Below are 13,869 nucleotides of genomic sequence, written 5' to 3'. Positions count from 1 at the left end.
CCGCTCCCGGCCCCGAGGCAGCGCAAAGGAACGGCGGCGTACTCCGCTCAATGTAAAACCATTTTTTAATTCTAAATCACTTTCACAACAGTGAAAATTAGTGAGGAGGAACGGTAACGCACTAACCGAGCCGTCCGAGCCGTGTGCGGTCGGGTTACGGGGCAGGGGTACATACAAAAGCACACCAGGGAAAGGGGGAACCAAGCGTTAACACTTTTAGACTATTTGATCCTTGAATTGCCGGAAAATAAGAGCTCTCAGCCATGTTTCTGCAGCCTTCTCTAAATCCATTATCTCTCTCACTCCTAGATGGAAAAACCCCCCAATCCATTAAAATTCTGCTTTGTAAATGTATTACTTTATATTTCAGTACCACTTGAATCAATTGCAGTCACTTCTCTATCCTCTTTATGGGATAAAGGCTTCAACGGGCTACCCTTCTCCCTGCATAACCTCTCAGTACGAAGTTTTTCCGTACAAATGAAGGAGGAATCCGTCCCTTACTGTCACATGAACCTTCCCTTCTCATCAGCAGGTGGTGCTGACTGCGCAGGAGAGCAACCCAAAGCTGTGACATTGTAGGACAACCAAACAACACCAGCCTTTCTCCTGGGAAGGGCCCCAGTTACCAAATTATGCACTTGAGAAGAACCCTATACTAAAGTTCAGCTTCTCACAAGTGTCGCACAACAAAAGCTGGAGCACCACCTCAACTATAAATAGTTGAGCAACATATTCTGTCAGATTATCATCGAGTCAGGCACAAATCTGACATGACAAAACACTGCAGAAGCTTTGCAACATTCTACTTGCCAGATGGGATTTTGGAGGTAGGCAAGTTAAACTTCAGTCATCCTCTGCCTTGACACTAAAAGGGAACAGTTTATAATTACATAAATAAACTTCTATAACAATTAATTAAAGGTGTCCTGCCCAGGAAACTCTTCCATATGCTAAAAAATCCCAAGCTATTGAAAAAAAAGTTTCTATTAATTGATTTATCAGTTTTCTGTCTACTGCCAGGGAAGTCACAACATTCATCTTGCAGGAAATCATTATGACTATGAGTGACCTGAATCAAAAAATCTAAAAACAGTAAGAGAAAAAAAAACGGAATTGCCTAGTTCATTTTCAGAGAAATATGAACTGTTCATCTTGCTAGGGAATCTCTCGTACCTGTTTCGAAGGAATCTAAACCAATACATCAGGAGTACTCTTTAAAGCTGAATACCCAACAAGATTCCAAAGTGGCTGCAGCGTGCTCACCTTCTGAAATATCCCCTCAGCACGTTAATGGTTGTGGTCTCCTCCAGCACTTCAAATTAAAATCTTTGGTAGATACTGCAGAGACTCTTGCGCTGTAGTGGTTCTGCTGTGGCACAGGAGAAGGTCTGTGTGCACCTGCAGAGAGAAGGTCTTCCAAATGTTCCCTACTGAACATGTGCTGGCAAAGGCAGGGTCTCACATCTCCTCCTGTGTAATTTTACAGTATGACAAGTTTTACCTCAAAACTCACGTAAAGATGCTTTTTCTTCCTCTCCCCAAACAAGCTGATCTCAGATCTGTAATAGGATTTTATCTGGAGTACATGACCTTGTGTAGAAAGTCTCAAAGCCTTGGGAAAGATAAATGTCGCTACAGTGACGAGATTGTGAGGGGATTATCCATGAGTGCAGCCACAGGTGCTGCACAGAGCTGGGGAAGACAACACTGTTTGTCAGTGAGGAACTGGGCTGGGTCCGGCAGCCCCACCTGGCTTCATGGCCAGAGAATCTTCCAGTGTCTGGCTCCAGCATGCTCAGGCTTTAGAAAATTGCAGCATAAATTTGTATCCCTTCTTCTAACAGCCATCAGAACCATCAGGAAGGGTTTTCCACCACACCAGGAAATAACAGACGGAAAAGAAACCAGTCTCCAGACCTGGTTCCGTTTGCATCACGTGCTGTGCCCCAGACAGTCTCAGCAGTGCTGCAGATGATTTCCTGGAGAAGGTCGATGTTGATGGAGACATTAAATAACATCTGCAGCTCTGGCAGATCCATCGTGGTTGCAAAGCAGGAGATACTGGTCACACTGGAGGTTTCCTTACCTGCCCAGTCTACCTTGGGATAACTGTCTATCCCACAGACCTGGTGTCACTGATTGGCACAGGATTTCAAAGCAGCACTCCCTCTCGGAGTGCAGCTCAACGCTAGGCCCATGGTTTGTGGCAGGAACCTGTACAAGATATCTGAGATGAAATACACTTTTAAACCAATGTTTTAATTCCCAACTCTGGTGCAAAATGTGAGATTCCTCATTGTGCTGTGGTACCACCAACTCCTGAAGCCCATAGTTAGCTATGGAACCAGACACCAAGAGGTTTAAAATGGGATGGGGATGCAGTTTGTAACTGTTTCAGTGGCCTTGTTGGTCATGAGTATATAGAATAATGGAAAAGACTTATGCAATCAACAGCCAGAACATTATCACCAGTGCCACAAACAGGAAGAGGCGGGAAAGGAACTGCTCATCCACATATTGAGGAGTCCCTGGAACAGCTGGAAAACAGGAAGTAAAAAAACAACAGTTCAGCTCCTTCCTCTTCTCTGGGATTGTGTATATTCTGAATATAGGATATTCATACATTGAAAAATATGCAAAGAATCTGCTTGGTGAGAAAGTTGCTATTTCTGACCCTCAGCCTGGCTGGCTGCATGGGAAGATCAGAAGGAAGACAAGTATCAGATCCCTGAAGCAGGACTCCTTAGTTCAGTCCCACCCCAAACAGATTTTCACTGGACAATGAACTGTAGTTAATAGGGACGATAATTAGACCCAAGGACAGCACAGGACCATGGCAACACTGGTGTGATGTGAAGAATGAGTTTGCTCCTCATAATTCCTGTGCTGTATGACATAGTGGAAGATTTGCCAGGCATAACCTTTCACAAAATAAGTTCAGAAAACCCTGGGCAGTAGGTGTCCTTGTTCAAAACAGATTCAGCTTGTCTACAATAAAGACAGGGAGGAAGTTCTCTAGGGATTACTTAATTGTTAGAGAGCAAGATCACCCCTTGGAGTAACCCAATTGTTTTTTGTTAATCAAAAACATTAAATAATTTCACTGCGAAGTTACTTCTCATAGAATACAGATGACTATCTCAGAGATAAATTTCTGAAAAATGAACAGTCTTTGCATTCATTATTTTGTGGTACAAGCACCAGCTTAAATTTTTTCTTCTTATCTTTCAGGAAATGGTCCTTTCCTACTCTTTTTAAAATCTGTGTCTCCTTCACAGCCCTAATGACTCCTTTTTATTATTATTATAAAGTCTAGTCCAATTTGTCTTTTTGCAGGAGGAGTCTGCTAGTGTACCAGAGGAGACATCTGAATTAAAGGAGAGTTGTCTCCAGTGCCACTGTTTGTCTGCAGTCACTGGTCTCCCAGGAGGCACTTCAGCAAATTATATGCAAGTGACAAACTTTCTTCTTTTATAAGTCTGTGTACAAAACATATCAGCTACAGACCACGTTCTCTACTGAGTGTTTTTGCCCTCATTTCGTGTTTCCATTGGCAACACTGGTTACTGTTCAGAATCTTTTGTCATTTAGTAGGTTATTTAAGTTTGTAAAATGTCTGTTTGTGACAGGACAGGAGAAGGATCCGTGGTACCTGGAGGAGGTCGCCCGTCGTTTATGTTGAAGGCTGTTGCAAATATACCAAAGGGAAACGCCCCAATTCCAAATGACATCTGGAAGCCACCATCACCAAACCCAAAGCCCTGGAATCCCTGCAGAGAACAAAGAACAGAAGACAAAAAAGGTAACAATCACTTAAAGCCCATTTCAGAGTACTTTCTGGATTTGCAGACATTCCCTCTCACTGGCTTTCTGAGGACTGAAGGAGGGCCACGCTGTCTGGCAGCTTTCAGTCTGACACACTTTTGTACATATCCCCTTAGCTCTCCTGGGTTTAAAATGTTTCAGACAGCAGTAAATTTGCCAAGCAACCCAAAGGTTTGAGAAAATGAAAACTAGCAACTGCAGCTCTTGCTTGAGGGTCACAAATTAGGACAGTGTTTCCCAACTGTAACCTTTCTCAATGTAGTAGGTATCTGCCAATGTATCAAAATAATCAGAAGGATTTCTATTTAGAATGTCTTAACAATTTATCTCTGTTAACAGCTGGTAGCCACATAAGAAAGATACTTCAGAAAATAATAGAAATTTATTTTTGTGATACATGTGCATCATTTCAACGCTCAGTGAAATGATAAATTGCCAGTTGGATGGAATGCATTTGAAGGAAAAGTATAAAAAAAGTTAACCAGGGGATTCAAATTAAGGTAGAAAAATCTCCTGGGGCAGAAATGCAAGACATAAGGAAAGTAGAAAAAAAGGAAGTTACAATGCAATAACACCGACCCCGTGGGATCCAGACTAAAATACCACATATCAAGTCAAAAGATAAGTGTTCTGAAATGAGATGAATCCTGTTCTGCAGAAGCAGTGTGCTGTTTGAGAACCGCCTGTATAGGAATCTAGGGGCTTGTGTTATGCCTAGCAATTGTGGAGAGCCCCTAGTTGTAATCCAATGATCTGTCCTCTCACCTCAGGATTAAAACAGTGATACCAGTTCTGAAAGACCCTCTGGTTTATCACCACCAACAATGGGAGGACAAAGATGATTTTACACATATAATAAAAGCCAAAAGTTTTTTGGTTGAGCCTTGATTTGAGGAGTTGGGTCTTTTTGAACATACTCTTCTCAAGCATTTTGCCACTAACTATGAGGGACAGCAAAGCTCTCTGTGGCAGGTACAGGATCTGAAGAGAACAAGGAAGCAACACCACTACTGTCCTGCCATTCATATCCCATCCCTCTGATTTACAGCAGCACCAGCTGAAAGGTCCAAATAAGGTACAGGAGCTGATTTAGTAAGTCAGCAATGCCCTAGTCAAAGAGAACAGCTGAGCTCCCAATACATTCAATACAGAAATGCACCTTAATCACACCCTGCAGAGTTGTTTGCCTGAAGCATGAGGGAGACAATCCTCTCCAAGGACTCCAGGCTGAGTTACATGGAAATGTGCCATTGTTTCATCAGGTCATGCTCGCTGCCATCGTGCTGAAGAACACTGTGGTCTGTCCTACCGCCTACTCCCACATCTACTCCATCTGCCAACTGCTGTTTACATTCACCCTATGTAATCTCCTCAACAAAACCACAGATGCCTCTTCAAATTAACATGTATCAAATAGATACCGATTTCTCTTGCTTGTAATGTACAGTAATATCCCATCGAAACAAGAGAACCAGGTGTCAGTTTCAAAAATCTAAATTCATATGTGGATGTCATATTTCAATGACACGTATGTTATGAGAGAAATACATTTGCACAAGGAATTTTCAAAGCAAAGTGTTTCTTGTATTAAAACATGGAGAACAGTTAAGTATGAAAAGCTTTCCCAGTGATACCACAGTGGGCTCATGAAGCTTGATCCAAGCTGGGCTGCTCCTCGGGATGCTAAAGGGTACCAGAGGAATGAGCTCTCTGCCACCACAGCTATCAATGATTCATGAACAACCAACTGGGCAAGAGCAGGATATGCAAGCTGCAGGATCTTCATTCAAGATCTCTCACAAACATTATGTTCTCCAGGATGAATAAATACCACCATCAATAAAAACAACCAAACTGCTTGAGCTTATTTGATCACTTACCCCTCTGTTCTCTGGTTCAGGTCTCTGTCCTTGGGGTCGTGGCGGAGTTTTCTCTCTGCAGGAAGTTGTGAAATTAGCTCAAGTGCAAGGACATATGACAACAGTATCTGCAGTACCCTGCCTAATAATGCAGAACCACCATAAAATGCTGGGGCCATCCAGCAGAGCTGGAGCAGTGTGTGAGAGAGCCAATCATGCAGCTTTGGACCTTCAGCAGCACATCACTGAATTAACACTGCACTTTTGAATTACAAATACCCATTGCAAAGACTAAAAACTGAGGACATGAACATTTAATAGAAGCTTCTCTGGTCAGGTAACAATCAGTAGCAGTGCCATCTGCTACTTGTAACTGACAATTAACACTTGATTCAAATTAAAATGAATTGCCAGTTGAAGAAGAAATGTGTGCAAACCCAGGCCCTGAAAAAGCCAGTAGTATTTGGCAGAAATATCAGATCTATGTCTTTTGACAAAGTATTTAAAATTGTTAATCCAGCACTTCAACAGTTTAATCTTAAGACCCTGAAGTTTCATCTTTAATTTTCAAATTAAAATAGTTGCATTTAGGTTTCTTACCTGGGGTCCTGTTGCCCAGTGCTGCCTCTTCCATACAGAGGAATAACTTTATCTCGACTGATTCCTGCTTTGCATACAGGACACACTTGTCTGTTTGGCCTGGTCTCTAGCCACTAAAAGAAAGGTAAATTAGAAGAAAACTAGTAAAATACCACAAAAACAACTATGCAAACCTCAATTGCAGCCAGGCAGAAAGACTTCAGCAATTTCTCAGAGAGCTCTGGAGCAAGACATTTAATAAGTGCCAAGTAGTCCCCAAAGTGGAGTTGGCACTTTGGCTGTTGTTCTGGTGATGTACACTTGCTGATGTGTACATATTCAGATCAGCACTGGAGTAAAATAAGAAATAAAGAGTGCCACCAGAACTGGTAGGCCAAGGGTTAGTGCAGATGATAGTGCAGATAGTTCCTATCATCCACCTTTTCTGTATTGGTAACACAATGCAAAACACTATGTACACAAAGAGAACAACACTCAGCACTTAAACCTGCAAAGTAAACCTTGCAAGTTCCAACAGTAATTGTACCAAAACTGGAATTACACAGGGTTTAAGAAACTCAAAAGTGGAGGCAAGCGGAACAGAATCTAAGTTTTCTTGTTGCTCAAAGAGCAGATTGCAAGGTGTTGCACATGAAGCTGCACGAGCAGGTTGTGATGGCCCTGGAGAGAAAAGCACATTTGAAAAGAGGGGGATACTCCAGAGAACCAAGGGCTTTATTGAGCAACTGGAGCTGATGAAAAACAAAGTAAAAGGAAACCTGTCTTACCTGGTGTAAACAAGGCCAACTGTGAGCATTCCCAGGACAATTTGTTCACAGAGCAAAAAAAGAGAAGAAATTAGAATTAGTTACTGAACTCGATATGACAAATGTGCAGCATACAGGGATAGCACAGCTTGGTGACAACAGAATCCTGGAATCCAGCTGGGCCAGTTCTGTAGCCTCCCATTAAAATAATTTTTGTAAGCACAGCCCAAGACTGATCTCCACTGGGGTTTTTTTCACATTTCGCAATCTAAATTCCTAATATGGTTCTGTGCATCTCCCATTGCTGGGTCCTCATCCATTCCAAAGGACCAGACAGAGGCTCCATTAATCTTGGGGTTTATTGTACAAATTTTCTCTTCTGATACCATGAAAAGATATCCCAGAGCCAAGATGCAAATGAACAAGATGTCAGTAATGAGACTTTAGGATCTTAGAAGATTGAGCTGAAACACCAGCCATAATCACAGAATCATGGAATAACTCAGGCTGGATAATACCTCAGGTAGCCTCTAGTCCAACCTGATGCTCAGAGCAGAGTCAGCTATTGAGGTCAGACTCAGTTGCTCAGGGCAGAGAAATTCTATTACACAGATTAAATTGCCATGGCAAATTAAAAAAAAGTCAAAGACAAGCAACCTACAAGATAGAACTGCTAAACAGCCATCTGCTTTCAAAATGTTCTCAATAACACCATTCAGACAAGGCACCTGGTATTTTTAAGGTTCCACTCTTCCAAATCCTTTTGTGCAATAATTTAATCTTATTTGATCTTAACACACCCTAAACCAGTGATTTTCCATCTCCCCAAATAAAAACCCAGATTTTCAGATGTTATGTATATTTACACAGGAGAAAAGCACCTTCAGGCCTCTTTTTATTAAAAATTTAGCCCACTGTGTAAGAAACTCCAACCCCCCCACATTTGGCCATGTCAATCATGTCAGTTCAAACCAGGTTACCCACATCAGAAATTCTGCACATGTATTATATCTGTGCTGTACATTATTTTCAGGTCAAATTACAGAACTGAAAAATTCCTAACACGAGTGCAGTATCATGGGAAAAGAGAAATAGCCCATATGTAAAAAGCTTATTGACTGTTTTTTTTTCTTTTTTTTATGGTTTCAAAGGTAAAAAGAGCAAGCTTGTAGGAGGAACTACAATTTGGCCTCCAGAACCCAGATTCACATCCAGGTTTAGGTATGCAGAGGTTAGAAAGGAATTTAGATCTAAAGAACGTATCTGTGCTAAGCCAGACAGCACAAATAGATTAACACACATAAGCAAACAGTGTCAACAAGCACTGAACTGTCTGTGTGAGGCTGCTTGCTTGCTTTTACACAATAATCCAGAAGTACAGGGAGTTTAAGACACAGGAAACCCACTCCCTGAAACATAAGCAAATTAAAACAGCTGAGGAGCAAACCCAAGCTTCTCCTAAACCAAACCCCCAGTCCTTCCTCCTGGCTGATGTGTGGGGCTGCAGCACGTACCAGAAGAGGTGCCCACACAAGCTGATAACTGCATCCTTAGCAGTGTCTAAACAGATGTTGCATTCAAAAGTGTTGTCCTGATTAGTGTTGTCCCCAGAACCATTGCTGCTACTGCTGCCACTGGTCCCTCCAGTACTGGAGCTCTTCGTCGATGCAGAAGTCGTGGGTCCTTTGCTTGCCATCCTCAAGAACCACCCAGACGAGGTCAAGAAAATTTTCTTCTTGGAATCCTAGCTGTGAGAAAGGGAAAAAAAACAAACAAACCTAAACAACTTATTGGCATTATAAACATTGCATTCTGGCCCCATTCCAGACTGGCAGTGATTTATCTAAGAAGCTCTTGAATCCTGTTGTTGATGGTTTTAGTTTAAGGTAGCCAAGAGGCATCTTTTTTTAGAAACTAAGCTACTTTACAGTCCCATAGTATGACCTGGCTGATGTGTGACCTGTATTTTACTGTTACTGATAAGCATCCACAGCCAAAACAACCCCTCTGTATTTTCTCATAAATGCCATTTGCTGTAAGGAGAATGAGCTCACCTCATACATGCCCTTCCAAAATCCAACACAACTTATAACTGAGAGTGCAGTCTGAAGCAGAATTTAATAGGGAAGTAATTCACAGTTTAAACAGACTGACAATGCAGAGTTTTAAGTTCAATGTTCATTAGTTTGGAATATTAATGACATTAATGGCAAGCAAAGGTGGCTTAGAACTTGAATTGTCTCCTGAGCAGAATATTGCTGATATCACAGCAGTCTTGATATGACTATCAAACATTCAAACTATCAAATATTTCTAATCTAGTAGTAAGGTAGTAATGTAAGTATTAAAAAATTTACATGAATGTGCTTGCATTTTAATTCAATGCTTTCATTAACATAATCATATTTACCAAAGAACAGCATTTATTTTATTTCAGTAGCAACAACCTCTACAGTGTAATTCCTTGATATGTAAATTCCACAGTACCTAAAACTTTGAGATTCAGCACAAGGCATTTACATTTCTAGAAATACTTTTACCAGTACAAATTTTTTAATCCAAGAACTAAAAGATTTTCAGTAGCTACAGAAATTAATTCACTAACTAAAACAAAAATGTTTAAAATATTCCATTGTGCTTTTCATGAAACTCTAACATCATGCTGATGCTGCAGGAACAGGAATACTTAGATAAAGCTGTGAGAAACAAACAGGTGATTATCTGAACTTTTTGCAAGTGTACAAACAATGAAGCATTTTCAAAGGGCAACCTGAATTTTTCAGAAGGTAATTTCTTCATGAACTTACCCCCCAAGCACTAAAGGCTTTCCTTGGTGTTGCCTCTTTATAGCAGAGCTGCAGCACACGTGCAGGGCAGCAAACTAAAGCCTCGGGATCTCCAGCTATTATTGCCAACAGCTCCTTTCCTACAATACATTCCCACTGCACACATCCAGCCTTGTGAAGTATTGCAGCAAAGACTCAGTTACAGCAGGTGAAATCTATTTCTGCAGAGCTTTTTCACTCCATTACATCATTTTGCACAGTGTCCCAGAAGGGCAGATTTGTATTCACAGATGCTGCACTTCAACATACGCTGCTTTCAGCAGTGCTGACTCTTAGCATTTCACACCACGACTCCATTTACACTCAGTTCATTGTACAAAATTAAAATCCCTGTTAGATCAAGGCAGATGGAAACGCTGCCAACCCACAAACTGTACGCCAAAGACATTTGGATTTTTCACACATCCTTACAACCAGAATCTTTGGTCTGTCTTGCTCAGTAGTTTAAGTGAAAACTTATCAACTTGGACCTATATATATTAATAAAAAACCTGAGAAAACCTCTTTAAAACTAAGAAGTTCAACATGCTGTTAAAAATAAACATCCCCTTATGGAATGGTCACAAGAAACATCTTGACATATAATACAAGGAAAGGAAAGGATGTGTAACTGTGTAATAAATTCTGAGTCTCTAATACCAATGTGGAAAAAAAGTTCCTTTTTTCCAAATTAAATTCTATATATTAACACAATGAATCTAGAGACTTGTCAAAAAGATAAAATCTGTATCTCCACAAAAACTTACTGAAAACAAACCTCTCAGGTTTTAGTAACTACAACAAATAAGTAAAATGTTATGAAGAAGGATGACAAAGAAATCCAGAGACATATTAGTAATGAAATGGAATAAAGATGGCTGAGACAGAAGAAAGATTAAAATGACATAATGCAACAGGCACTGAATCTCCTTTCCTAGAAGAGGGTCATTCCTTAATCTCTACTGGGGATCCTCTCCCAAGTATTTGTTCATTGGCTGGTGGGGCCCAGTGACCTGTTAGGATATAAATAATTCAAAATATCAAAACCATACACACCAGTAAAAATAATAAAAGTCTTCTCAAACATTTGCTCTTGTCCTTGAAACATAGTTTAATGTGAGTCTGTAACAAGTGCTGCTGGGCTCCGTACATCTGCACATATATAAAGAAGCAAACGTGAAACAGCTTCCAGTGGCTAAATTTACATTTGATAATCATATATTGTGTAGCTTGTGAGTGTACTCTGAATCCTGAAGTAGGAATTCAACTGCAAATGGAACTTGATGGAACAGAATGAACTCAGAATGGAACAGTCACTCAAACTACTTAAACTTTGAGACAAAATTCTCTAGGGGAAAAAAAACCAAAACAACAAATGATAAACAAATCACAAACTAAAAAAAAATCAACAACTAACACAACAGGCCAAACCAATCCCATTTTCATTTTTGTTTAGAGTTTGTAAGGAAGACTGTGAGTACACTGGGATAGAACATGACTTCTGGGGTTAAGTAAACACAACTGAGGGATGCCAGTCAAGATTTGCTATATCCTTGTCCTTCAGATCAGGTCTCCAAATCAACCCTAGAGGCATGATGAACAGCAAACAAAACAAGGGAAAGGATATAAAAAACAGCTGATACCTAACTGCAGGCATTCAGAGATCTTGTCTTTATCTTTCTTTGCTCTCTACATATTTACAGGAAAACAGTATCTTTGTTTCACAAAAGCCATCTAGATTAGCTGTTTATTTCCTTTAAACCACAATCCCTATGTTATATCCCAACAGGTTGTTCTGACATTGACTGACGTTCGCTACATCCAGGAATCAAGAGTGGCAGCAGATGAATGGTTAAGAAACAAGAAACTCATTTGCAAGGAGCCTTCCTAAATAAACACAGAAGTCTGGTGGAGCGTGAAGACATGCAAGTGGAGGTACATGAGAGGGTGAAACTCCAAAAGGCAGACTGGGACCTGAGCCAGCTGAGAGCACAGGAGGTCCAGGACAGGAGTAAGTACAGGGACTGGGAATGTCCATGTGCTGGGTGTGATACTGCTACAGATCTCACTAACAGCCACTAAGAAAGGAATTTTCCTTTAATATTTTAAAAACTTAATCTGTAAATCTACTGGGAGCAACTGCACACCAGGAAAGCACGAGCTGTCAATGTGGCTGTCAAAGATCACACCCCTGAACTCAGCAAATGACAATGACTACATTTGCCAAGGTACACTGGCCCAACCCTCAAAATACAGGAAAAACACTTCAAGACAGGCCAGAGGAGTTTTCACCATAATTTCAGGTATATAAAATAAATCTGCTGGAAACAGCAGGTGAACATTAATTCAACCTGGGAAAGGCAGAGAGGGAATATAAATTAGAAGCTAATTTCACCTACATAAAACAGTCCTCGAATACATGTTCACAGTATGACATTAGGATGTCTCAAGTATTGAATTTTTTTCATGAACAATGAGAAAACATTCTGGTGAAGATATAGAAGTCTGGCTAGTTTATTAACAAAATCCAGTTTGTTCTTCCTTGCCATAACAATGAAATAAAAAGGGCAGCACTGTTGGATGTCAATTCCACTGGAAAGACCCTTTTCCATATTTCTTTCCTAATGAATCTTATTTTAGCTAAGATTATTGAAATTGAAATAATCCAAATCTATTTATGAAACAAGTTCTGATTTAGCTCCTGAACCTTTTTCTGTTTAAATGAAAAAGAAGACTTGTCAGTATTATCTTATTACTAAGGTAACAGTGTCATTTTATGACACTTAAAAATTTTATAAAAGGAGTATTAACATTAGAAAATTAATTTAAATCTAAAATTACTACCGAGAGTTTATATAAAGATGTCTACTCATAAGTTTAACAACAGTCTGATACTTACATTTTACAATTGCCTGGGCTTCAAGTACATCAACCACGTAACCTTAGCTAAAAACCGCTGACAGTGTCTAGAAGAAAGTGCACTGCCTTCTTGACAGTCATTTCAGATATTCTTAACAAACACATGACTGTCCTGCTGTTAATCATTAAATACATATTTATCTCTCACTACCTTTTTACTCTTTTCTGTCCCCCAAACATGTTACATTTTAACTCCTTGGAAAAATTTCTCGAGTTCATCTTTCTCCCTCCTGTAACCTGTACAGCATTGGGCACCCACTTTTTAATATCACCATAAAGTGGTCCCAAAACATGAATTCGTGTGATCACTTGCTCTTGCAAAACCAACCATTTGCCTTCCAGCCCAACGTGTCCTTGCCTGGCCTGGTTTCATTAATTGGGATTCTGCAATGCACACCTGTGTTACAGTCAGGGTAAGGCAGGGTATGCCAGCTGAAGGGCTGTTTCGGGAGCACTGACGAGTCCATGTACCTTGTAAATGCAAACAGTAAAAACCCTTACGTGATTAAAGTAATTGCTTTTTTATCTGTTCTATAAAGGTTTAATACAGACTCCCAACAAAAGTCTTTCAACAAAGATTTTATCCTCTTACCTCACAAAGTCCAAAGGGGGAAAAAAAAAAAAAAAAAAAAAAAAAATATAAGCAGTTGGGTAATGCTGCCCCAGCGATTTCCTGGTCTGCAGTGCCGTGCAAGACAGACGTGCTTGGCTAACCCAGGCTAGCAGCAAAACGTAAAAATATCAAATACAACAGTAATTATATACAACAGACGTGATTTAAAAAGTAACAAGCGAGTCTTACTGTATGAGCAATTCTCAAAATGTAAGTAATGTCATGTACCAGCAGCTGACGCCTCGCGACATACCCAGAGCCAGACCCGTCTATCGCGACAGAGGCGCCGCTCCTGGGAGCGGCTCCGGCCCCGCACAGCGCACCACCGGCCACGGGCGGCCCCTAGGACGGCGCTTTCGGGGGAAACCCCGGCCGGCAGCGCCGGGCCGCGGTCCTGAGCTCGGGGGACGCACGCTGGGCCCGCCGGGGGCACCGCAGCCGCGGCTCCGGAGGCTCCGGGCAAGGCCGGGGGTCCCGCG

At 40.9% G+C, this 13,869-nt stretch overlaps 2 protein-coding genes and 1 long non-coding RNA gene across 8 annotated transcripts in view; 1 reads left to right on the top strand and 2 right to left on the bottom strand.

Annotated features, from left to right (window-relative positions):
* LIMK2 (LIM domain kinase 2) overlaps window positions 1–1,377 on the bottom strand; it is a 32,495-nt gene extending 31,118 nt beyond the window's left edge. The window contains exon 1 of the mRNA XM_033518139.1: window positions 1,267–1,377. The gene's annotated coding sequence lies outside the window, so the exon portion shown is untranslated. The remainder of the gene's footprint in view (window positions 1–1,266) is intronic.
* The window catches only part of LOC117245181, a 12,489-nt gene extending 752 nt beyond the window's left edge, over window positions 1–11,737 (top strand). The window contains exons 2-3 of one of the 2 annotated variants that reach the window (XR_004499545.1): window positions 3,633–3,805; window positions 11,648–11,737. This is a non-coding gene — a long non-coding RNA (uncharacterized LOC117245181). Of the gene's footprint in view, window positions 1–3,632; window positions 3,806–5,090; window positions 5,227–11,647 lie in introns of those variants that run through there. The other variant, XR_004499544.1, reaches the window with a different exon arrangement.
* RNF185 (ring finger protein 185) overlaps window positions 48–13,869 on the bottom strand; it is a 15,152-nt gene continuing 1,330 nt past the window's right edge. Inside the window, exons 1-7 of one of the 5 annotated variants that reach the window (XM_015643614.2) lie at window positions 13,619–13,793; window positions 8,548–8,781; window positions 7,055–7,073; window positions 6,288–6,400; window positions 5,709–5,763; window positions 3,656–3,773; window positions 48–2,540 (exon numbers count right to left, since the gene is read on the bottom strand). In XM_015643614.2, the coding sequence (XP_015499100.1) occupies window positions 2,443–2,540; window positions 3,656–3,773; window positions 5,709–5,763; window positions 6,288–6,400; window positions 7,055–7,073; window positions 8,548–8,729 (585 nt within the window). In that variant the 5' untranslated portion in view covers window positions 8,730–8,781; window positions 13,619–13,793 and the 3' untranslated portion in view covers window positions 48–2,442. Of the gene's footprint in view, window positions 2,541–3,655; window positions 3,774–5,708; window positions 5,764–6,287; window positions 6,401–7,054; window positions 7,074–8,547; window positions 8,782–10,914; window positions 12,681–12,757; window positions 13,326–13,618; window positions 13,794–13,869 lie in introns of those variants that run through there. The other 4 variants (XM_015643616.2, XM_015643615.3, XM_015643613.3 and 1 more) reach the window with 4 other exon arrangements.

Source organism: Parus major, chromosome 15 (genome assembly GCF_001522545.3).
Source record: "Parus major isolate Abel chromosome 15, Parus_major1.1, whole genome shotgun sequence".
Taxonomy (NCBI): domain Eukaryota; kingdom Metazoa; phylum Chordata; class Aves; order Passeriformes; family Paridae; genus Parus; species Parus major.
The sequence above is the reverse complement of the archived record's forward strand: the minus strand, read 5'-3'. Positions and strand labels throughout refer to the sequence as shown.